At 42.5% G+C, this 25264-nt stretch overlaps 1 protein-coding gene across 10 annotated transcripts in view; it reads left to right on the top strand.

Moving 5' to 3' along the window:
• The window catches only part of PITPNM2 (phosphatidylinositol transfer protein membrane associated 2), a 371894-nt gene extending 360097 nt beyond the window's left edge, over positions 1-11797 (top strand). For 8 of the 10 annotated variants that reach the window (XM_088449121.1, XM_088449120.1, XM_088449123.1 and 5 more), the window contains 2 exons: positions 760-888; positions 7987-11797. In XM_088449121.1, coding sequence (XP_088305247.1) covers positions 760-888; positions 7987-8325 — 468 coding nt within the window. In that variant the 3' untranslated portion in view covers positions 8326-11797. The remainder of the gene's footprint in view (positions 1-759; positions 889-7986) is intronic. The other 2 variants (XM_088449128.1, XM_088449127.1) reach the window with 1 other exon arrangement.
• Positions 11798-25264: the final 13467 nt, after the last annotated feature.

Genomic DNA, 25264 nt, shown 5'->3' with positions numbered 1-25264 from the left:
GAAGGGGCCTAACTTTGCTATGGGGCCCACATTGTTCTAGTTATGCCCTAGGCCCTATACCTGGTCTGTATGCACAGCTCTACATAACCTACAGTTCTAACTGTCTTCACAGTCGCAGTGGAACAATTTTTGTCGATGGGTTTGAGACGGTGGTCGCACCGAGGAGTGACAGGTAGCGTTTGGGGGAAGTAAAGTGGGTGGTTAAAAAAAAAAAGCAGGCGTGTCAGCACCGTTTTCTGGGCGTGCCCTAGTGAGCCTCTGCGAATTAGTATGCAGCTGCAGAGACAGCCTAGGCTTAGAGGTTCCATATTCAACTAATATTCCCGATGTTTCCTCTTTTGTACGCAAGTGTCGGACCTGAGATACCGGAGGTGGGTATCTCTGTGCACAAGACATTAGCTAAATCATTAGCATGTTTTCACAGCAATGCTGCGTATGCAATCGCAATGGGATTTGCATACATCTCAATCAGTCCCTAAGTGCAAACGCACTGTTGCTGCAGAGGGTCGCTCATTCAGCTGCAAGTAGCGCTGTAACTGAGATGCATATGACTGAATTGCCTGTAGATGCATGTGCCCGGCTACGGAGCAGATAGTGTTAGAAATAACCAGGTCTATCCGCAACTCAGCATCAACCCATTTATGTTTTATCTCAGCTTCCACGTCTATATAAGATATGAAGTTTAAAAGGCAGGAATGTGCATATTATATTTAGGTGACTAGTTAATATTTTGATTTATATTTTGTTATTTTTTCACAGATACATATGAAAATCCATGCAGCATATGGCTCAACAAAGGATATCTCTGTATACAGTGCTATAGGTCTGTCTCCACTGCAGATTTTTATTGTAGGTCGGCCCACCAAGAAGTTACAACACCAGTGTCAGGTATTATGTTTGTAACTACAGTACAGTACAATGACAATTTGCATCACTAAATATGTAATTTAACACTAATATGTTCAAGTAGTGGCGTCCCTCCCCACGGTGTCACCTGGTGTGGGGAGGGACTTTGCGTTGCGCGGCGCCAAAAGGAAGCATGGCCTCGCTTGAAGGGGTGTGTCCTCGTGGAAAGGGGGTGAACCCCCCGTTCCCGTTATCACTGGGATAGCAGTAGGTTACACCCTGGAGGCAGGAGGGGGTGCCGGTGGTGCGTGCAGTGCCGACTGGCTCACTCGCAGTGTGAGGAGCCGAGTACTGCACTTAATTATACAGTGCAGCACCCAGCTCCTGACACTGAGGGGGAGTCTGCACCCTGGTGTCTCCCTTCGGCGGGTGAGACCCGGTTGCGGCCCGCACCCTCCTTGTGACGCTACTGTGTCCAGGTGTACTTTATCATTTTGCAAGGGAATCAGTTTGATTCCCGGCAGCGCCTGGCTGACAAAAGCAGAGTTCCCGGCGTTGGAAATCCCGATCGTCGCTAAGGTAAGTATGAACTAACCTAACCCCCTAACCCTAACCCTCATAAGGGGTGCCTAACCCTAACCTCCCCCCCAAGCTAACCCTAACCCCCCCCTTCCCCGCTGCCTAAACCTAAGTCCCCTGGGGGTGTGCCTAACCCTAAGTCCCCCCGGGGGTGCCTAACCCTCCCCCTAGCCTAACCCTATCCCTCCCGGGGGGGTGCCTAACCCTAAGTCCCCCCGGGTGCCCTAAACCTAACCCTCCGCGGCTGTCCGCTCGCGGCGCCCGGCATCCCTTCGATCGGGATGCCGGGCGCCGGTCTCCCGGCGTCAGGGAAATGACAGGCGTCTAGATATAGATGCCGGTCATTTATCCCACGCCGGGATGAACAAGTCGGTAAGCCAGTTGTCGGGATTCCGGCAGCCGGCTTCCCGATTGTATACCTTTGCAAGTACCCTGTAATAATATTATTCTGTCTTGACTAACAGGAGGTCCTGGGAACTGCATGCAGCATATACACAGCAATGCCCATACACAAAATATATAATAAAGTGTCTAGAGCTCTAAAATGGCTATAGGGTACAGAGATGTACTGTACACATACAGCCTAAGAACAATATCTCCAGTACAGGATAAAATAAGTGTTACTGTGATATTGCGCTTACATACAGTCTCACAATGAGAAACATTATGGAGAACTATTGCCAATACCCTAGTGAGGTCATACTGTGTGAAAGCATAGCGTGATAACATTAGCAGACCACCAAGTTATGAATTCTCTATTGATAAACATTGTCAAAATTTGACAGACAAAAACAAAGTTAAACTTGCGCCATCAATAGCTTCTACTTAATACCAAAGGTGGTCACCTACACCCATAAATCCAAGCACAAAAATATGGCAGAGCACCACCGATAATGAAGGTATAGAGCCTGTTTGAGTTGATCCAAATAAATGATCCATTTCCAAGTTATTCTGTAAATGACACTGAAGGGAATGAGAAGAAACAATGTAATATCCTTTCCTTGTAAGAGTACATATTATTAGTATTTAGTGGTCAGGTCCTTCTTTTCGAAATACTAAATGCCTCAAACAGAAGATGAGGAGTAGCTCCTTATTGTGTAGTAATACTTCTATATCAAAAACATATATTTCATATAAACCTTAATTGTGAAAATAATTTAAAAGCTGTCCACCATTGGCTGGTGTACAGGTATACATGGTGTATATGGAAAAGGAGCCTTAATTCCTTGATGGTAATGGAACCTCCTTCCCGGGATAAATCCGGGTGCTCCCAAAATATCATCATCTATCCCAGTGTCCCACGCGTTTAGTACCAGACTCCATTACCAACGTGTTTCAACTACTGGAGTCTGTTTCAAGGTGTGTTTGCATGGTGGGTTATCTATTTATGCCCTGCTCTCCTATGATCAAATTAGATTGGCGTATTTATCTCTAATTACTGGTTTTTTTTAACCAAAGTAAACCTAATTCATCTGTATACAGTCAATAAAATAACTTGCTAATGGGTAAAGCACACTTAAGGTGCCTACACACTAGACAACTCACAAACGATGCAATGTTGTCAACGATTTACCTTGAACTCCCCGGCAACTCCTCAGCAAACGCACACTGTGCAATCTGACAAATGACCTAACGATATATCGTGCATCATTAAAGATTTCCAAATTGTTAGATCATAGGGGTCCACTACATTTAGCACAACCAGCAACTGGGCTCAGCGAACCGGTCCTGATTTTGGAAATAGAGAGGACAAAATGAGTAGGGGTCTCCTGTATTTGCCATAACCAGCACCTGACTCTTTCTAGTGGGGGTGTAATGCCACAGTCAGGGGAACCCTTTCACCAGGTCCCACGGCCAAAGCATTACACCTGACCGCTAGTCAGCCCAGGCTGGGGATCCCTGGGGAGGTGGGGTCCCCCTCTGCAGGGCACCCCAGGTCTGAGCTGATAGCCCAGGGCTATCCCCGACACCCCTGGGCGGTGGGTGCCGGGTTGATTGTGTAAAAATAGATGAAGTAACATTGTCTTTTATAGTAGAACTACAGATCCCAGCAAGCCCCCCGCATGATGCCTGTACTTGGAGAACTACAAGCACCAGCATGCGGTGCATTAAGGGCCCGTTGGTACCTCTAATTCACCTGTAAAGAAATGTTAAAATAAAGACAACACTCATACACCGTGAAAGTATAACTTTATTACACAGTCACACATACTCACCTACAAACCCCGGACTGGTCCTCTTGTCCATGTAAGCATTCACTGTCTTCTTATAAAAAAAAAAAAAAAGTTCTGGACCACGAACTTTGATACTGTCCTCTAAGGACGGTATTTCCCGAATGACAGATTAGCCGTGGAATTTATCTATAGAAATGCCGGTGCTGGGATTTCATTGGCTGAGAGAGGCGAGCCTCCGCCTGTCTCAGCCAATGAACGGTTCCCAATGGGTGGGAACCACTATGTAACCTTTAGTGGCCTACCGTTCTCACTATTGAAGTCAATGGTGGGAATCGTTCATTGACTGAGATGACATTCGGGAAGTACTGTCCTTAGAGGACAGTATCAAAGGGGTCAGGCTTAATGCTTTGGCCAGGGGACCCGGTGAAAGGGTTGTGACATTACACCCCTGCTAGAAAGAGTCCGGTGCTGGTTATGGCAAATACAAGGGAATCCTACTCATTTTGCCCCCTGTATTTACAAGACCAGGACTGGCTCACTGAACCCAGTGCTGGTTGTGCTAAATATAGGGGACCCCATATGTCTTTTGTCCCCTGTATTTTCACGACCAGGACTGGCTCTCAAAAGTCCAGGGCTGGATGTGCTTTTAGGGGGGGTGGTCCACTTTGTTTTTCTTTTCATTTTAAACTAGACAAGCAATTTATAAAACACAGATGCATGCACGGATCTCACTGATCTGTGCATGCATCTGTGTCAGAAGGGAAATGCCTGTCAAGTGACTTCTGCATTGTTTAGTTTGGAACAACGCATCATTCATCGTTTGGTAGTCCATACACACTGCACGATATGCCGCGAATCGTTAACGAGGTTGCCAGATCTTACTGCCTGTAGGTAAGATCTGAGGATACGATGGATGACTTGCCAGTACGCGTATTGACATCGTTATTGTTCGTGGACACTGCACGATTTGCAAGATTTGTCGCGCCGATGCGTCGGAATCGGCCAAGCCGGGCCAAAAATAGTCTAGTATGTAGGAACCTTTACTCTTGTAATTCCAATTCTACTTTTTGTAATGTACTGTAAAACGATCGCTGGGTTTAGGCCGGGCTTGCGTTCCACTTCTGGAACACATTCCATTTCCTCATCCAATAAACAATTGAATAATAGCAGGAAGCGCTGCTCAAATAGATGCCATAATCATCTTAAAACAATTTATTGCAATAACCACAATATAACAAATTGTCAGTTTAAAATATTATTTCACATAAAAAGCGACATTAATTAAGACCGCTTCAAAAGTCTGTAGCTGATTAATTATAGCACCAAAGTTCTTATTAATAAATATTTAGTATAGCTTTTTTTCAGCTTTATTTATGCGAGTCCCGCTTCTATATATTATATTCTCAGTCCATCTTGTAAATGTTAGTAAGCAAGTCCAGCTTATATATTAGTAATGTCAGTCCAGCATATATATTATTAATGTCAGTCCAGCATTTATTCAGGCATGCTCCTTTTACAATATAATTACCATATTAGTGTAATATAATCGCTGCTTCTGACCTTCCAATGACATGGAATATAGACTTTATTTATTCTTCCTGCCTCTCTGCTGCCAGGATCACCACTATGCAGCCCAGATCGGAGGTCCAATTAGTCTTTGGTCCACAGCTCCACCACAGATATTAAAGGTGTAGAATAGGGGTTCACCCGATATAGCTGGTACTTGTAGTGGCTGACTAAGTGCTGGAGTGACATTACTAATATATAAGCTGGACTTGCTTACTATTTAGAGGCTGGACTTGCTTACTATTTAGAGGCTGGACTTGCTTACTATTTAGAGGCTGGACTTGCTTACTATTTAGAGGCTGGACTTGCTTACTATTTAGAGGCTGGACTTGCTTACTATTTAGAGGCTGGACTTGCTTACTATTTAGAGGCTGGACTTGCTTACTATTTAGAGGCTGGACTTGCTTACTATTTAGAGGCTGGACTTGCTTACTATTTAGAGGCTGGACTTGCTTACTATTTAGAGGCTGGACTTGCTTACTATTTAGAGGCTGGACTTGCTTACTATTTAGAGGCTGGACTTGCTTACTATTTAGAGGCTGGACTTGCTTACTATTTAGAGGCTGGACTTGCTTACTAACATTTACAAGTTGGACTGAGAATATAATATATAGAAGCAGAACTCGCATAAATAAAGCTGAAAAAAAGCTATACTAAATATTTATTAATAAGAACTTTGGTGCAATAATTAATAAGCTAGAGACTTTTGAAGCGGTCTTATTTAATGTTGTTTATATGCATAGGTTTTATGTGAAATAATATTTTAAACTGACAATTTGTTATATTGTGGTTATTGCAATAAATTGTTTTAAGATGATTATGGCATCTATTTGAGCAGCGCTTCTTGCTATTATTCAATTGTTTCTTGGGTTAATTGGGTACATTTTTAGCAGGTACTGTATAATTAGAAGCAGCAGCTCAAATAAGGTTGACATTTAGTAGAATAGTCACTGGGTGAAATTTCTTGACTTCCTCATCCAACCCGCCGCGTCATTTCCTGCAGCCTTGTGTTTGCGTTTCACCCCTGGAATACAAGCTCCATTTCTCTTTCTTAAGGTGGGTATCCACTACCCGACAGTGAAAAGACTGAACGATAACGATATTGTTATCGCTCAGTCGTTCACTACACTGCAGGTCGCCCACACTGAACGATATGTCGTTCAGTGCAGGCACAATCAATCTTCTGCAAACATGCTGAACCTGATGATATCGTCAGGTTGACCAGCATGTTTGAACGATGATAGATGTCTAAAAGACCAAATTTTCAAACGATTATCGAAAGATTTTATCGTTATCGTTCAACTTTATCGTCTAGTGGATACCCCCCCTTTAAGGACGGAAGGGACAGGGTGTATCGTTTCAAGTGTAGGCAAAGGCATTACATTAGGTGAAGCAGAACAAGAGTTACAAAAGGAATATTACAGTAACCAACATTTAAATATATGCTTATACCAATGGTTCCCAAACTTTTTTGAATCGCGGCGCCCTAATGCATCAGCATTGTTTTCACGGCACCCCTAAGCCAATAGTTTGTTATTCAGAAATTCAGAAAAAATGTAGTGAAGTAGTTCAGTGAAGTAAATTGTGCTGCCCTGTCATCCTTAGGTTTGGTTGTATAGTGGTGGACAGGTTTGTGCTTCTGTTTGTGCACATATTTACATTACATTACATTGAACATAAACAATTTGATTTTTTGCTGGACCACCAACCTGAGGCACCCCTGCAAGTGTTCAGAGGCACCCCAGGGTGCAGGGGCGCACAGTTTGGGAACCACTGACTTGTACTGTATTTTAGTATACTATTGCAATCTGCCTGAAAGCAGAGCCAGTCCCAGGTCTACTAGCACTCTGAGTGAGAATTTTTGAAGTGCACCATCCTCCTCCATCAAATTACGTTTATGAATAATTCTTTTATTTTTAACAAAGAAAAAATACTTGTTTTTAGTTAAAATAAAAAGATTTCACAAAAAAAGAAAAAATACAATCCATAGAATATATATGCCCCCAGCAAAGTGCCTAGTCCAATTTATGCCCCCTCAACATTGCCCCAGTCCACAATATGCTCCCCAACATTGCACCGGTCCATAATATGCCCCCCAACATTGCCCCAGTCCACAATATGCCCCCCACAGTAGTGCCCCAATCCACAATATGCCCCCATGGTAGTACTCCAGTCCACAATATGCCCCCACAGTAGTGCCCCAGTTCACAATATGCCCCCACAATAGTGCCCCGGGTCACAATATTCCCTCACAGTAGTGCCCTGGTTCACAATATGCCTCTACTGTAGTGCCTCAGACACAATATACCCCTACAGTAGTGCCCCAGTCCAAAATTCCACACTGTTCCTGCTGTTTTGCTATATGTACTATATTTCTCCATATGCCCGTCACTGTCTCCACTGCTCTGCTTTGTCTGTCCCCCGTGCCCAACCTGTCCCAGCTCATGTGTAGACTACAAACTTTCTTGAGCTCACACTGTAACTGCCACTATGTCTGTACATAGGCCCTCCCTGCTGGTACTCCTCTGTGTGTATTTAAATAAGTATAGTGCGCATTGCGCCACCTAAATCTTGGTGCTCTGTACAGCGCGCACTGGTCAAACTGGTTTGCGCTGGTCTTCTTAGAAAGATGCACTGTTTACACTTTTAGGAAGAGGCACATTTATTCAGTAACCAACACCCTTATTAAAAAAAGAGATAGGACTCATACTGAGAACATTGATACATGTCTGGATGGGCATCCCATTTAAAATCAAGAGCCAGAATAAATGCAGCAATTTACTGAACATTGCCTCTACCAACATATGTATTTGTCTTACAGTTTATCACGGAAGGCTATGCGTCTCACCTTGCCCAACTGGAATACAGCCACCGATCTCGGCCTGCCAAGAATACCAACAGGATAGCACTGCGAAAGGGAAGCTTCTGTCTCCCTGGCCAGACAGATTTTCTGAGGAAGAGAAATCACTTGCTTCGTACTATCTCATCACAACCCACAGGTAGCAGCAACCACAAACCAGAGCGAACACAAAGTCAGTCTGAGAGTGACCGGGATCGGGAAAAGGAACGTAGCCAAAGAAGTATGAGTATTGCTGCAGGATGCTGGGGAAGGAGTGCGGCCACCGGCAAGCTGGAATCTGGCGTTTTAAGTCAGAAATGATCTCCCACGCATCCTGAACATTTTCTTCTGCGCTTTGCTCTTGCCACTTTAAAGGTAGGGGGAAAAATAAGGGACAGAGGCAGAACTTTGGTGGAGAGACAGACATAACAAATTGGTGCTACTAAATAACAACATTAGCAAAGCTGGTGACCAGAAGTGTTGAACAACAGGCCTTAAAAAGGGTAGTGATGCCCAGAAGATAATCATGGCAGAACCACAGAGGGAGACAAATCAATTCATACGTAGCCCAATGTTTTTATTTATTTTTATTATTTTTTAAGTAGGTTCAATGACTTATTGATGTAAATAAATGCCTCCTATACCTTTCCCATCTCTGGAAAGAATGCACAGCACATGTACGATAAAACAGGGAAAAATAATTATATTGTTAATTTTTTTCCTGAAAGCTAAAAGTCCATTGAATACTCTGGCAGCGTCCACAGAACAAGCTGGACACCACGGCAATCAGATGGCTCAATCCTGCCCTTCTCCGCTTCCTGTCTTATAAACCAAGGCACAAAAAGTTAAGAAATGAAAACATTTTTTGTGAAAAAGGAAAAAAAATAAAACACTTTTCATGGAATGACAATATTCCAAAATACCTGACAGTCTGCCTTGCTCATATCAGTATATAGTGGACTGACCCTGTAAAGAACACAATTATGAACAGACATGAAAGCACTGCGCAGGTGTACTTACCTGTAATCTTGATGATCAGGGGACAAGTCCAAACCATTAACCTGAAGTCCTTTTGTAGCTAAAGTTCATAATATTCTGTAAGTGTCCCGTTTTGCTGCTTTTTGCGTGTAGTTGCTCAACTGTACAACCTCATTGTTTTCTTTGCACTGATAATTTTTAGATTGGAGATCTGTTACCATCTCATGTAGCTACACATCCTTATCTGTAGTGCATGGTAATTTATATATTGCTAAGCTGGGGGGATAGATATTTTTTGTGCTGTTGTTTCTCCCCAGTCCGCAGAATTACGTAGGCGTGCCAAAAAAATATAGTCGTGTAGAAGGCCATGTCTCAATTTACTCAGCTCCTCCATTAACTGAAGTGACACTACTTATAGATGCATGGAAAGTTGCTGGAACATTTTCTACTCTCCTTTCTCTGACTGATAATCTATATTTTGTGCTAAAAGTAAGCTGCAAACATTCTCTAAAACAAGCTGTTTTCATAGCACTTATTAATCTAACTAAACCAACCACTTTTTAATATGTGATGTTAAGTTAAGAGAACAGTCTACTACTGTACAAGCTCTAGCACTGTGAAATCTCCACGATCGTCACCCATACAGGTGAACAGAAAGCCAAAAAGGGAATTCTTTCAACTTCTATGTGATATAATTGTTTAGGATGTGTATGTACCCAATTAGTATTCTTCTTACTTTGATGTCTACTCTGCCCTGCGAGTCACTGCTGCCCCGGCTCACCAGGGAATGGGTTTTAATGCCAGTTCAAGATAACATTACCCTCTACAGAGTAATCTGCACCTTTCTGCCTGCACAAGAGTACGGCAAAATATTGCACTGCTCTCCCAATATAAGCTAGACCCCTTCTCTGCTGAAAGCTTGTGTCAAATAGGCATTTTTAAATATTACATTGCACACTCTAGTATACATAGTTTTGGTCCTATTGATATTATCCCAGCAAACCTTTTCTGTTTGTTTTTTTAGCAAATAATCTTTAACTTTATACTGATGCAATTAAATGTTAGAATTGGCTTGCAGTTTGAGTGTACATTTTTGCACGGCAGCATAAGAGTGGAAGTTGCCTACACTATTAATATGCAGACATTACCATTTAACACTCCTGTTATAAAGCACACAGTAGATATCGCATAATATAAGGTCTGAGGCTGTATAACATGGACCAGGGTGGTCTTGGCAAATATTTCGCTGCAGAATGAGCTGTATCCCTAATTGGGCACATTAGACCTACATAACACACTTGAGTGTAAAGAATTAGATATGGCCTTTAAAATACTAAATGCGAGCAATGAGAAAAAAATGCACAACGGGAGGAAATGTATGTAAATTTATTTTAATGTGCAAGGGATGATAACCTATTGTGTGTAGATATTGTACAACATACAAATGTAAATGTTCAGAAAAGTGGTTATATAAAAGTGAAAGTTATTTATTTATGTAGAAAATGTTTTGGGTGGGGAGATCCTCTGGGGTTTTTAATGAATATTAAAAAAAAATAATAATAAAATAAAAAGTAGCTTTTTGTTTCAGGCATTATGTACAAAGCAATTCAATTAAAGGACCAAGTATAATGTAATTGTCATTTGCAAGTGCAATATTATAGATTCACGCACATAGTTCCATTTTCCCGTGTAGAATTGACAATCATACTATATATATCTCTTCATGTGTCTGCTCTTTGTCAAGCTTTTGGCAAACATTCTGCTTTTCCTGACTATGGATTTTTGCCACGTGGAAAGAATATAAATGTCTATGTAATAATGACTGCAATAATATCAGATTATGCAGAAATGTGGGCTGGTTCTTCTACCCGGGAAGAGTTTATACAAAAAAAAACCGAGACATTCAGCTCATCTTTACCCATTAAATGATAATGTTACTTTGTATCCATTTTCCAAAAGCAATATTCAAAATCAGCTTTAAAATGGAGCTGAGGCCAGTTTATTGTGCAATAGGTGTGTGTGTATGAAGATGCCTATTCTTTATCAGTTTGATCTACTATTGTTTATTATCTTAGTTGATCCAGAAGATCTAACGTCCCCACCTTGTCCATATATTCTTTGAGAAGTTGTATCCTTTGATTCAACATCTTAGTCTCAACCAAAAAAAAAGAATAAAAACTAAGTTTACAATGTTAGAAAAATACAACAAATGAAAACCAGAAGTTACCACAAATGTACCGATTTCAACCCTTTCACTGGTAGCTGGCTGTTGTAGACACCACTAGGATTTACAGCGTTAAATGCAACCTGCCTCCCTGTGTATAGAATCCAGCACTTTCTCAAGCCCGGACAGAAAGGTATTTCACCTTTGCTGCATTTCCTAGACGTTCCAGTAGCCTTACATTTCTCGTACTATCGCCAGGAGTACAACCTTGACTGTCCGTTTTCTATGTAATAATCATTTATTTATAAGAGATGTTTGTTAGGAATAACAATGAAAGATTATGTGGAGATGTACAAGAAAGACTTGCACAAGACTATGAACTCTTCCAAATGTCTGTCTGCTGCTCCCTGGTTTTCATTTATTGTATTACCTTGTGTGTACAAATACTATTTTGCCTCTATACGTGTGTTAATGTGTTTTAGGCCTCTTTTCTGTGCAGTACCCATTGTACATTACACAGATTAAAAATTTGGGAAGGCTATTAATCTAATCAAATGACTCTTCTGCGACGTGTAGGAGATGGAAGAGAAAATACTGAGAAAATAAAATATACAAAGTTGGTCTCAGACTTTTCAAATTGTTTCTTATTGGAGGGAATGGGAGGAAGGGGATAGCTGGCATCTGTTATACTGCCCCTCTAATAAATCACCCAAACTATCATTTACACTACAGTAAGGTAAACTAAACTTAAAATAAAATTTGTTTTTTAAAAGAGCTACTAATTTATTTTACAAAATATGTATATAAAAGTTTCAGGAGTATATTGGAACTGAAGATATGGTTTCCTGTTGATAATCCCATTTTTTTACAGAAAGGGGCTGATAACAGAAAACAGTTGCATACCATGGCTATAACAGGCATTTACTCCCCCGTGAGCTTTTTCACATTTTGCTGTGTTACAACATGGAACCATTATGGATTTAATTGAAATGTGTTCCCACTATTCAACACAAAGTACACTATGGCCGTGATTCAATTAAGTACGATGTTGAATAGCCCCAGGAGGGAGCTCCCGAAGCTATTCAATTCAACGTGATGTTTGGTCGGGCTAAAGGATTTCCTCTCGCACCCTCCTCGGATGTGAGGAGAAATCCGACAAAAGTTTCGGTCGCACGGCTGTTTTCTGGCAGAGCTCGGCGCTAACAGCTGTGCGGCTGGCACTTTAGTTGGAGAATGCCGGTTCTCGCGACTAAATCACGAGAACCAGCATTCTCCGACTTAACAGTGCGCTGAATTGAATAGCTATGGGTGCTCCCTCCCGGGACTATTCAACATCGCATTTAATTGAATCGCGGCCTATAATTTGCAAAAAAATGTGATCCAACCTTTTGACAAAAGTAATTAGGCAGAAATAATTAAAAATACATTTTTGTATTAGTATTCACCCCCTGCTATATTCCTACCATAAATAGTTTATTAAAGCCCACCTTACAGTTACCTGTCTCTGTGAGCTCCCCCATGTAGTGCATTTCCAAACACAACATAAAGAGCATCCCATGCAGAACCATGACGAGATCATTCAGATGTATCAATCAGGAAAGAGGTACAAGAATATTTTCAAGTCACTGAATATACCCCAATGCAGAGGCGCTTAAGAGAAGAGGGGGTCCGTGGTGCCAATGCCATGTTCCCAGTGATTTCTGCTGCAACAATGCCAGAGAGGTAAATATGATGTATGGGTTCAGGGTGTGCTTTGTGGGCTCCCAGGGACCCGTGTGTAGCCTGCAACCACTGTAAATACACCTAGGTCTCAATGCACAATTTAGTCCATCATAAAAACTGGTAAAAATATAACTGTAAATCTGCCTAGAACAGACCGTACAATTAATGTACTGCATGATAACAGCTTATATATGTGCTGTTATCATGCAGTACATTAATTGTAATTATATGACCCAGAGTGGGTGCTACTATTTGGTAGCAATAATTATTTTGGGGTGAATGTTTGGGTGTGGGGCCCCCAGGGTTCTTCTGGCTGGGCCTTTTTCAGGGCATCACTTAATTCACATAAATATTTTTTCATCACTTTCCTATTTGTTTGTATATTATCTATGTAATTGTAATTCTTTCTTATTATATTAACACTTATTGATTTATCTTTTACACATCTATACTTTACACTTCACTATAACCTTTCTTCCATTTTCGTGTGATGCCCTGGGAGTGGTCCTTGGCTGGATTATTTTGGGGTGCCTTGTGCCTCGGACGTGAACCCCTTAATGTTAGGGACGCCGGTATAGAGGAGCCTTGACGTTGGCCCGGCGCTTAATCATATATTTGCAAATGTATGCAACTAATACCTTTGAATTCTGTTATCATGTAGGATTCAAGTATTTTTGCCAATATTGCTGCAGTGTGCTGGAGGGAATATCCCTTTTTTTTTCACTGGTTCAGTGTAAACCCCCGCCTTTTACAAGCACCTGGGCAATATCATTAAGCTGATTTGAGCGACCACCATACTTTCTATTGGTCCTTTATCAAGTATGAGATGAATACTAATACAATCACTTATTTTCAAGGGGGGAGGGTTCCTAATTCATTTTGACAAATGATTGGATTAAAAATTGGCACATTAATGGGAATAAGTGAAAATTCCCAAGACGTGTGAATACCTTTTTATATAGTACTGTAGATCTGCCCAGAAAATGTAAAGTTCCGTCAAACGCACTAACTGAACTTACTTGCCTACGTGAGAACGGGCCAATATGACTCTTCAGCTGTACATTCTGGAATATGCGCACTAAGAAAAAAACAGAAAATATGCTCCACAAAGAGATGCACATTCAGCATCAAACCCCAGGATTGCATCACACAGGCCAGATGATCCATCAACAAAGGCTTCTATTGGGAGTTGGTAAATGTGCTGGTCAGCCACATTGTTGCACAAGTTTGGCAGATGAACCATTTTGTCTCACAGGCAGGTGCACTTATATCCCATTCTAAATTGAGTTTCTGTTAACTAGTCATTCAACCTCTCCCACTATTGCTATGCAATTTCATATTATACTATAGCATAAGAACTTGCTATCATTAACCTAGCACTTAGGGCAGCACCTTCTCGCAGTATAAGGGTATAACATTAGAGTTTCTTTCAGTCCTGACCCTCTGTGTGCTAAATCACAAGATCTCGTCCAGTTTTACGAACTATGTATCAAAGCTGGATGTGAGATAAAATTGTGAAATATATATCACCAACCAATCGGTTCCAAACTATCATTTCTTAAACACAGCCTGCAAAATGTAAGTAAGAAGCTGATTGGTTGGTGATATATATCTCACAATTTTATCTCACATCAAGCTTTGATACATATGCCCCCAAGTGTATGGCCAAACTGGACATAAGAATGTGTGTCCAGCTTCAGTCTGTGTCCATCACAGCAGGTAGCGAATTGAAAGCGGCTATCTGTAACCACATGTTTTCTGGTCAAACTTGAATGGTTATGATAACTGAACATTTTTACTTTCCTGTTTACAGATGACTGTCATCTCTATGGCAGTACATTAGTTAATGTTTCAGAAAAAGCTGCCTCGTCCTCTTTCTTAGCAGTCGGCAATCTTTCCTGCAGCAGTGTCACGCACAATGAAGTGCTGACAGTCTCCTTTCCATCCTGCCAAGACATGAATGTAGAGGCTCTTCCAGCTGATAGACGGGAGACTGAAGTGAAAGCTTGATTGTTTGACAGAAGACACATCATCCAATCATCACTGTCACTGGAAACGACTGAACATGCTGCTCCAACAACAAGTTGGCCAGAATGTTCTCAGTCAGTGAAGCAAAACCTGCTCATTAGCTGTTATGTCTGTTCTATATAGTGTTTAATAGCTCAACCTCATGGTCTCAGTAACTAATGTACAGTACAGTGATCTTCTCCATCATTTTAGCTGTGTGCTAAATTAGTGAATAGTTTTTATAAATTTTCATAGCAACTAGGGAGAATATCCATCGACTGCACACATTCTGTTTAAATACTAATATTTAATAGCTATCTACTCAAATCAGCAGTAGGGTAACATGCATTGGGTTATGTTTCACATCTAGGAAGCAGGGTCACTGGACTATAACACGCCTGCTATGCACTTTATTACTCTTTATAAGCAATGTACCGGGTTGGGTACGAGATGTCGGCGCACAAATGACCGGAGGTCAGAATGCCAATGCCGAAATTCCGACTGGTTTGCAATATTGACACCTGGAGGTAAGTTGTCTTAAGCTGGGCATACACTATACAATTATCTGTCAGCAAATGACAGTCGATCATATGGTTTTAAACACTGAAAAAAGGTGACATTTTTTTTCCAATTGGTTACGTTTGTGTGTTTTAACCAATTTGTCTGAACAACCATTTTTTGGCTATTTTCCAGTGTTTGTGAGCAAATGGACGATTGTCATTTGCTTCTATATATTACCAGGTTTTTAATCCAACCAGCCAGATTGGACAGATATCTGTCAGAAAATTGCATAGTGGATGCCCAGCTTAACCCTCCTCTCCTGCAGCCTAACCCAAACCCTATCTCCTCTGCCGCAGCCTAATCCTAACTCCCTAACGCCCCCCCCATGCAGCCTAACACTAACCCTCCCACTTATCCCTAAACCTAACCCTCCACCTAATACTTACAGTCAGGATGCCGGTGTCGAGATTCCAAACACTGTCAGGATTCTGGTGCCGGGATCCTGACAGTCGGGATGCCAACTACATCCCAATGAACTACATGATATGTTTACAGTATACACAACTCAACAAGGGACTTTACTTGTTTTTTTGGGGGGGACCCTCAGAAAATATATTCCCTTACTGAGTTGATTTGCATCGCCTCTTCCCTCACACAGAGTTTGGTTGGGCCTGAGATCATAATCATCTTGTGGTCTGACCATAAACCTTCACCAGCAGCTTGTATATCTCCAATCCCCCTTCAATAGTACGTAGATGAGTCCTTATTGGTGTACAGTCCCAAGCTTATGAGGTCAGACAGGCTGTCCAGGAGGTATGCAGTCGGGAAGCCGGCGGACCTAATCCCGACAGCCGGCTTCCTGGCTGTCATATCCCGGGAAGGGTCTAAAGACCGGCATCGATATGCCGACGCCTGTCATTAGACATTCGCCGGGAGCCCGACACCCGGCATCCTGATCGAAGGGACGCCGAGCGCGGATAGATGCGGGGGGGGGGAGATTTAGCTTTAGGGTTCCCGGGGGGGGCTTAGGGTTAGACACCCCCCTGGGTGGTTAGGTTTAGGCTAGGGGAAGGGGGGTTAGCGTTAGGCATCCCCGGGGGGAACTTAGGGTTAGGCACCCCCCCTTGGGGCTTGGGTTTAGATGGGGGGGTTAGGTTTAGGCACTTAGAGGGGGGATTAGGGTTAGGCACCCCTAAGGGAGGGGTACGGGGTAAGGTTAGTATATACTTTGACGATCGGGATTTCCTCTGCCGGGATGCCGCTGTCGGGATTCCAACCGCCAGGCATGGGTCCGGCGGTAAATCATACCGATTCCGTCCAGGATATCTACATTTTTCAAATGATATAGCATCCACCACTATCTCGAAGGTGCATAAGGACACAATCCAATGTACTGTAAGTTTCTTATCTTGCTATCTGCACTGAGAAGTAGGGAGAAAAGTAGTAGGAATAAAAGAGCAGCTCTTGAAGTGAAAATCCCACTACAGGAAAATTCTCTTTCTCAAAGTGCAGGTATATGCATTATTGTTGGAACATGCCCCAAAACCTTGAAATGGCTTCAGCAGAAGTTTTATGGCTGAGGAGATGAAGAACATCTAAAAAACCAACAAACCTGAAGCCAAAATATCTATATCATTAATATGATCTATAACAACGTTGCCAGATATCCAATAATATTAAGATTTAGCTCTTTCTACATCTACCTACAAAGTAAGTTCTCAATTGAATCTACCTATGATGTAGTAATCCACCTTGTTTCTCAACCTCCTGTAACTGGTGCTTCTGAATTCTGAAATGTCAATTTGAGATTTCCTAATCCATAAGATTGATAAAATCTTCCTCTGTCCCGGATACAGATGGTTTCAGTGCACTATATAGTCTTGGAAACATACTGATTTGTAAATCTTTTTATTTGTTACCTTGTAAGTTTCACTCATGCAGGGAGCCCACTATGTCCGAACCTCTATATGTGCCAAGCTCATTGTAATTCCGAAGGTGAACAAAGACCCATTAGAATGTACAAGCTATGCTTGATTTCTTTACTCAATGTTGATTTTAAAATGTTTGCAGAAGGTGCTGATAGTTAGGTTGTATTCATCTGGATCAGTAGGGTTTTATTCCTGGCTGACAGGCTGTGGACAACACCAGAATAACAATGACCATTATCCACATTGTTTACAAAAAGAATACCCCTGCCATGATTATGTCTTTAGACACAAAAAGACATTTGATTGAGTGGGCTGAAAATTCATGCAACGGAGCTGTAAAAATGTGTATATGGCATTCTAGTTGTCTACCACAATCTCTGTCAATGTCTACTCTGCCTCCCTGGGCAACCTATTTTTTCTCCTCATCTTTGCTCTTGTCATAAAGCCACTTTCAGTGGAAATTACAGCTACTTTTCAGTGCTTCACCTTACTGCTGTCATTGATTCTCCTAAAGGTGCTTCTCGAGGATTTCAGTACTGGCATGATTGAACTTTGTCACCAAAGAGATCTTTTTGTGTGACCTGATTTTATTTATTTACTACGTATCCTTGGTGACGGGTGCTTCTAATTGACGTCTGTGAACCGCTCCTGCTTGATTGCCGTCATGTTTGGAGGGTACTTGTTTGTTTCACATGGAGGTTATAAAGGTGTGTAACTTTTTTAATTTGTTATTTGAGTCCCTGAGGAAAAGCTGTAATAATAAAAAGTCCTGAATCTGATCTGAAACCATTGTGCATTTAAAAGCACTAAGAGTGCATTCCCATTGATTGCTATATATATATATATATATATATATATATATATATATAGAGCAATGTTCTTTTTCATTTATTTTTATCACTGAGTAGGTAAGACAGGGCCCTGCACTCATGGCGGCTGTTAGAACTGACAGTGCTGGCCAGTGGGGGTTGTCTCCGCACATCCACTAGACCACCATGGTATGTTCTGGTAATGGGGCACAATTAATAATTGTGGCCATTTTCCTGGGGATTGCCAGAAGGGAGAGTTTAGCTCAGATGTTCCCAAACGCAGTCCTCAAGGCTCCCCAACAGTTCAGGTTTTAGCTATATCCATGGTTAAGCACAGGTGGTTAATTGATTGAGGTACTAATTAAATCACCTGTGCTCAACCATGGATATCTCTAAAACCTGAACTGTTGGGGAGCCTTGAGGACTGTGATTAGGAACCTCTGGGTTAGCTTATCCCATTAGTTTCTTCCCCAACCCTTGGTGCACATCCCTATCTCAGACTACCCTCCTCCCACAGACAAATGCTGGGCAGACATTTTCCACAGTGCCTGCCTTGCTGAAGCTGAGATACACGGGCTCCTGCCTCCCTGTATACCTCACCCGACAGTCAGGTTATACAATTGGCTCCTTCCTCCCCTGTTGGAGCTGTTTTGTTGAGCATAATATTGCCCTTTTACGTCTAAAACTGCATTGAATGTTTTCTGTGTGCCTGTTTAATAGTGTATAGGAGTACTTTGGTAGTATCTATACTTTGCTGCCTTTCCTCTTTTTAACTTACAGCTACTTTATTCTACTGTCTTCTGTATTTTTTTCTGTGTTTAGCCTTCTATTTAGTGGGGACTAATTTGTTTTTTTAGTGTTCACATTCAATTGATACTATATACATTGTTGTAGCTCCACTTATTTCTTTATTTGTGGCACTCTTACATTTAGTGCTCTCCCCTTAAAACTGTACACAACTGTTTTCCTATAAACTTGTGTGTGTGGATACGTTTATTGGAATACTTTAAGATGTCTTCCAAGAACAAGGCACCCAGCGAGGGGAGCGCTGCTGTGCTGAGCAACTGCAAAAATTGCTGAAGCATTTTCTCCTCAAGCTCCAGATCATGATGGCTTATGACACAGGTGTTTCACAGGTACTCAGCAGGAGGTCCTTTCGGCCACTGCTTCCTCTCAGGAACCAGCATGGGCTTTCCCAATCTCGCAAGTAATGTTGTAGTTAGCTAACCAAATTGCAACCCCCAGTACAGCTCCCCCTGCTACTGTTGCTACAGGTGAGTCGGTTGGCCAATATTTTGCTCGCTCAGGGAGAGACACAGTCCATTGCCGTAGAGCCACCATGGGTTCAGACCTTCTCACAGTCAGTACAGGGTGTAGCGCATGTGCCTACTTCTCTCCAACAGATGCTGGATAAGGACCGTCCGTCCAAGCGCAGACCCACCCAACCAGACAACTCTATGCCCTGTTTTGCATGTGTCCCCAACTTGGATGTTTCTTCAGACTGTGAGGACAACGTCTCCATCTCTTCTGATGTGAAAACCTCCTCTATTCCGGCAGACTCCCAACCACAGGTGGACATTGAAGCTCTAATCAGGGCTGTTACGTTTGCTCTTCTGATTAAGGACTCTGACCAGACTTCTAAGTCTGACACCCCTGTATTAAAATGTCAGAGGAAAGTGGCAGCTGACTTCCCTTCCTCTTCTCTTGTGGATAACCTCCTGTTTGAGGAGTGGGCTCACCCTAACAAGCGTATTGTATCTAAATGCATTTCCACATTTTATCCACTTCCAGGCATTACCAGATGGGTAAATTCTACCCTTTCTATCCCAAATATGGCCTCCCTTAATGATAGGAAACTAGAGACTTAAGACAAATTTTTCTAATGCAGGGGCAGTTGGGCACCCATCTCTTGCGTCTGCTTGGGGGGCTAAAGCCATGATGTGCTGCATGGACTCCCTGGAAGATGGTCTCTGCTCTGGTGCTCACAGGTCAGAGTTACTGTCCCTGGTCGAGCATATCAGGCAAGCGTGCACTTATTTTGGTGAGGCTGGTATTGATGCTTGCATCCTCACTTCTAAGGTACAGGCATCAGCAGTCGCTGCCAGGAGAGCTTTCTGACTTCATACCTGGCATACGGATGTGGATTGCAAGAAGGCTCTTGAAGCTCTTCCCTTCTCGGGCGGTCCTGTTCAGTTCAGAATTGGACAAGATATTGGCTACGATAGCAGCTTCTAAACAGCCTTTATACCTTCTGTGGCAGCACCTAAGTCACACACTTCTAATTTTCGTTCCTTTTAACCTCAATATAAAGCTAAGGGTCAGTCTTTCACCAGGTTCCAGGGCTCTTCCACTAACAGCTCAAAGTCCAAATCAAACCTGATCTGACGCCCAGCTACCAAGCCAGCAAAAATCCTTCCACATGATGAAGCGGGCCTCCACCTGGGATCCCCCAGTGTGGGAGACTGGCTTCTGCTTTTCTCTGAGGTCTGGATGTCGACAACTTTGGATGCCTGGGTAAGATGAGTAGTATCCCAGAGTTACGCTCTTACATTCAGGGAACGTCCTCCAGCCCAGTTTTCTTCCACAGGCCTTCTGGTAGATCCAAAAATGGCAGGAGCTCTCAAAGAGTAGATTCGCTTTCTTCTGAACTCACGAGTTATAGCCCTGGTTCCCCCATGTCAAAGCGGCACAAGCTTTTGCGCCAACCTTTTTTGGGCCCAAAATCCAGACAAATTGTTCCGTCCTATAGTGAACCCGCTCAACAAATATCTCCATGTTTTGAGGTTTCGCATGGAGTCTACAAAATACTGGCTTTGGAACCGGGGGGTTTCATGGCCACCTTGGATATCCAGGATGCCTACTTGCATAATCTTATCCGGGACAATCATCAGCGTTACCTCATGATTGCGATAAGGGAGGAACACTTCCAGTTTCAGGCTTTGCCATTTGGTCTTTCTACGGATCCTCATTTTTTCACGTCATGGCAGCACATCTCAGACACGGGGGGGGTCCAGATACTGCCTTTTCTATAAAACCTGCTCCTCTTAGCCAAATCTCTGGAGGTTCTTCAGGTCCATCTCTGCCTTATGGTGGATCATCAATTGGAGGAAATCCACCACGACGCCATCTCAGGCGTTGTTACACTTTGGAGCATTACTAGACTCCAGTGTTCCTCTTGTATTCCTGGCCAAAGAAAATATCCAGTCCATTAAAGGCCAAGATTCGTGCCTTCCTGGGACAGCGTTGGGTCTCTATCCATTCATGCAAGTCCTGGGAACAATGGTTTCCACCTTCGACATGGTGGAGTATGCCCAGTTTCACTCCCTTCCTCTACAGATGGAGGTATTGGCCAGGTGAACCCATTCCACCATGCATCTACAGACTCAGATGGTTGTTCTCCCTAGAGACGCCTGTCACTTTCTCTTGTGGTGTGTCTCCACCCGTCCCCCTAGAACAAAGGCTACCCCTTTTGGATCCAGGACTAGGTCCTGCTCACTGCCGATGTGAGTGTTTGGGGTTGGGGGTGGTTTAAGTTGTCATCAGACATTTCAGGGTCGATGGACAGCTAAGGAGAGCTGACTCCCAATCAACATACTAGAGCTCAGAGCAGTGTACAAAGCTCTCCTTCAAGCAGAGGACCTTCTCTGTCACCGGCCGGTAAAGGTTCAATCAGACAACGCGATATCGCCTACATAAGTCATCAAGGCAGCGCCCACAGTTGAGGTGCCATGAGAGAGGCGAGTTGTATTCTATTAGGGCTAGGAGTAACGCTCTGCCCATCAGCTGTGTACATTTGTGGGGTCCAGAACTAGGAGGTGGACTCGATCAGCCGCCAGGATGTACAAGTGGGCGAGTGGTCTCTCCATCCAAAGGTTTTTCAACTCCTGGTTCAGTGTTGGGGTCAGCTGCACATCGACATCATGGCCTCACGACACAATCGCAAGCTGCTGAGGTATTGCTTCCGCACCAGAGATCCGGAAGCTCTTCTGGTAGATACTCTAGACTAGGGGTGGGCAAACTGCAGCCCATCAGCTATTTTTGAACTACACCCATCCCAGCATGCCTTGTAACAGTTTTAGCATGGCCAAATAGCAAAACTGTGGCAGGGCATGCTGGGATGTGTAGTTCTACAACAACTGGGGGCCGCTTATTGCCCACCCCTACTCTAGAGGTTGGGTGGACGTTTCCACTCATCTACATCTTTCTTCCAATTTACATTTTTCTACGGATACTCCGCAAGTTGAAGTTGGATGGCAGCACCGTGATACTCATTACTCCAGATTGGCCGCAAAAAGCTTGGTACACCAATCTTCGAAGTCTTTCCATTGACGCCCCATGGCCTTTCCCCCTCTGACAGGATTTTCTATCTCAAGGCCCATGATTGCGTTAAGTTTTTATTAATTTTCAGAGAGACATACAGAGAAAAACATAAAATTAAATAACTGGAAGAGGCACATACATTGCAAACATATCTTTAGGTCAGAATAGACCATAGGTCCATAAGAGAGCGTTAACCCAATAATCAAATACATAGTTGATCACATATTCAGTCTATATAAGGAGATGGCAGAAATTTACATAATATCCAGTTGTGGATTGCAACCAATAAAGCCTTAGACATATTGCATTATTTAATTTTATTTTATTTAGTTCAGTTTAGTTACCCAACGAACGTTTGTGACTCCAATATTCATTCCAACCAAACCAACAAATCAGGGGGTTGGACACTGTGGATGAATAAGGGATCCCTGCTGTCTCAAATTCATAATGAGCTTGTAATTTATTTTCGATAGCCTGCATATTAGGGATAACATTTGATTTCCATTGTTGAGCAATTAGTAGTTTAGTCGTAATAAGTATGTGCCCCATTATGTAGCTGTCATTATTAGTAAGGTTCCCATGATATATATGAAAGATAGCTATTAGAGGATCTGGGGTTATAGAGATCTTCAAAACCTTCTCAATAAGTTTGAATACTAGTGTCCATAATGGGAGTAACAATGGGCATGACCAGAACATGTGTGGTAAAGTACCCACTTGACCACAGTGTCACCAACACGAATTGGAATCGTGGGCCAAATCATATGTATCTTCTCTGCGGTAAGGTACCTTCTATGGAGGAGTTTATAGAATTGTTCCACATTTGAGACACATTTAGAAAGCCTAAAACAGGTGTGAAAGACTGACTGCCAGTCTCCTTCAGTTCATGAGCATGATAAGTCTGACTCCAACTTCACCAAAGATGGAAATTTAGATGGTTTTGGAGAACAAATTATAAGGGAATACCACCAAGTTATGCCTCCCTTGTAAGAAACTGTAGTAACTCTATTGTACAATATTTAGGGACCTTACCTATATGATGGGGAGTTTGCTTTGCACTACACAACCAATGACGTAATTGGAGAAATGTATAGAATTCATTTACTGGTATAGAGAATTTCTCGTATCTGAACGAAAGAGCTCAAAGTGCCATCTGTGGTGACATCATTTAAGGAAATCGCTCCCTTATTTGTCCAACTATTAAATCTTAAATTCGAAATAAAGGATGCAATTCCATTAAGGGAGAGATTAGGAGTAGGCAGAGTAATGTCATCTAACTTAGAAGCCACTTCAAGCCAAACCTTTCGGGAAGACCGCTGCTAAGCAACAGGTTCGATGAGGGGTACTGGATTGAGGTAACCAAAGTAAGTCTGTCAATGGCAGTGGGGAAACTGTCTCTTTCCAAGCTAACCCACATCTTCGGGTTATCTGGTATGGACCATTCTCCCACTTGACTCAGTAGACTTGCCAACTGGTATGTTTGTAAGTTCAGAAACGCTAGTCCCACCTCCATTTTTGGTGCAGACAAAATTCTCCTAGCAACTCTTGACTTCTTATTTTTCCAAACATATTTAATAAACATTGCATGAAACTTATCTAATAAGTATTTTGGAACCAATAGCTGTATTGTTCTAAAAAGATAAAGAAGTTTAAGGAGAAGCATAATTTTCATGGCGGCTATACACCCCATACGTTACATGCAATTACATCAGATATTTTCAGGGTGATCTGGATTCCGAGGTATTTAAGACTTCACGATTTCCAGACACATGAATAGGAAGCTTTAAGAGTGGTAAGCAAATTTGGTAGGACATTATTAATTCAGTTTTTGACGTGTTCAGCTTGTAGTATGACACATGAGAATAATTCTCTAGTACAACATGTAAGCATGATAACTAGAAATGGGGTGTGAAGGGTCAACAGTACATCATCTGCGAATAAGCAGATCTTATGGTGTACTCCCACAAAAACAGGGCCTTGAATTGTTGTAGACCGAATAGTCTCAGCTAGAGGTTCAATGGCAAGTGTGAAAATGAATGGAGACAGTGGGCAACCCTGGCGGCTACCATTAGATCTAATAATCCCGTTGGAGAGCAAACCATTAGTGAACACCTTGGCTGAAGGATTGGAATATAGAGCCTTTATAGAGAATAAGGCTCTGTTACATATTCCAAAACATTGTAGCGCCGCTGTTAAATGCCCCCAGTGGAGTCTGTCAAAACCCTTCCCTGCATCCAGGGAAGCACCAGCAATGGTTCAACCGAAACAGAAAAGGCCTCTATCAAGTCAATTACGCGTCTGGTGTTCTCCGGGACTTGGCGGTCTAAGACAAAACCCACTTGGTCTTGGTGTATCAGGGTTGGAAGGCGTGGACTCAGCCTATTTGCTATAAGTTTGGCATAGATTTTAATTTAATTTAATCAAATTTAATAATGCGATCAGTCAATAGTTGGTGATTAGATTAGGGCTCTTCCCAGGTATGGGAAACGCTACCAATCTAGTTTCTAACATCTCTTTGGGTAAAAAGCCACGGTCAGATACTTCATTGAAAAGATCAACTAAAATTGGAGCTAGTATATCTTTAAACTCCTTATAAAATTTATTGATATACAGTACCCATCAGGGCCTGGCCAGTCTAGCTTTGATGGGGTGGCTCTTGAGACATCCGTCCTAAGAGCTAAGGGGTTCTCCATGTCAGTGATCTGTATCATGTTTATTAGCCAGGAAGCCATCCTCAGCTAGGATCTACAATAGAGTTTGGAAAACTTACTTCAATTGGTGTGAGGCTCAGGGTTTCAACCCCAAGTACTTTTGTCTATCCCAAGTCCTGT

This window comes from Taudactylus pleione, unplaced genomic scaffold (genome assembly GCF_031769625.1).
Source record: "Taudactylus pleione unplaced genomic scaffold, aTauple2 ptg000479l, whole genome shotgun sequence".
Taxonomy (NCBI): Eukaryota; Metazoa; Chordata; class Amphibia; order Anura; family Myobatrachidae; genus Taudactylus; species Taudactylus pleione.
The sequence above is the reverse complement of the archived record's forward strand: the minus strand, read 5'-3'. Positions and strand labels throughout refer to the sequence as shown.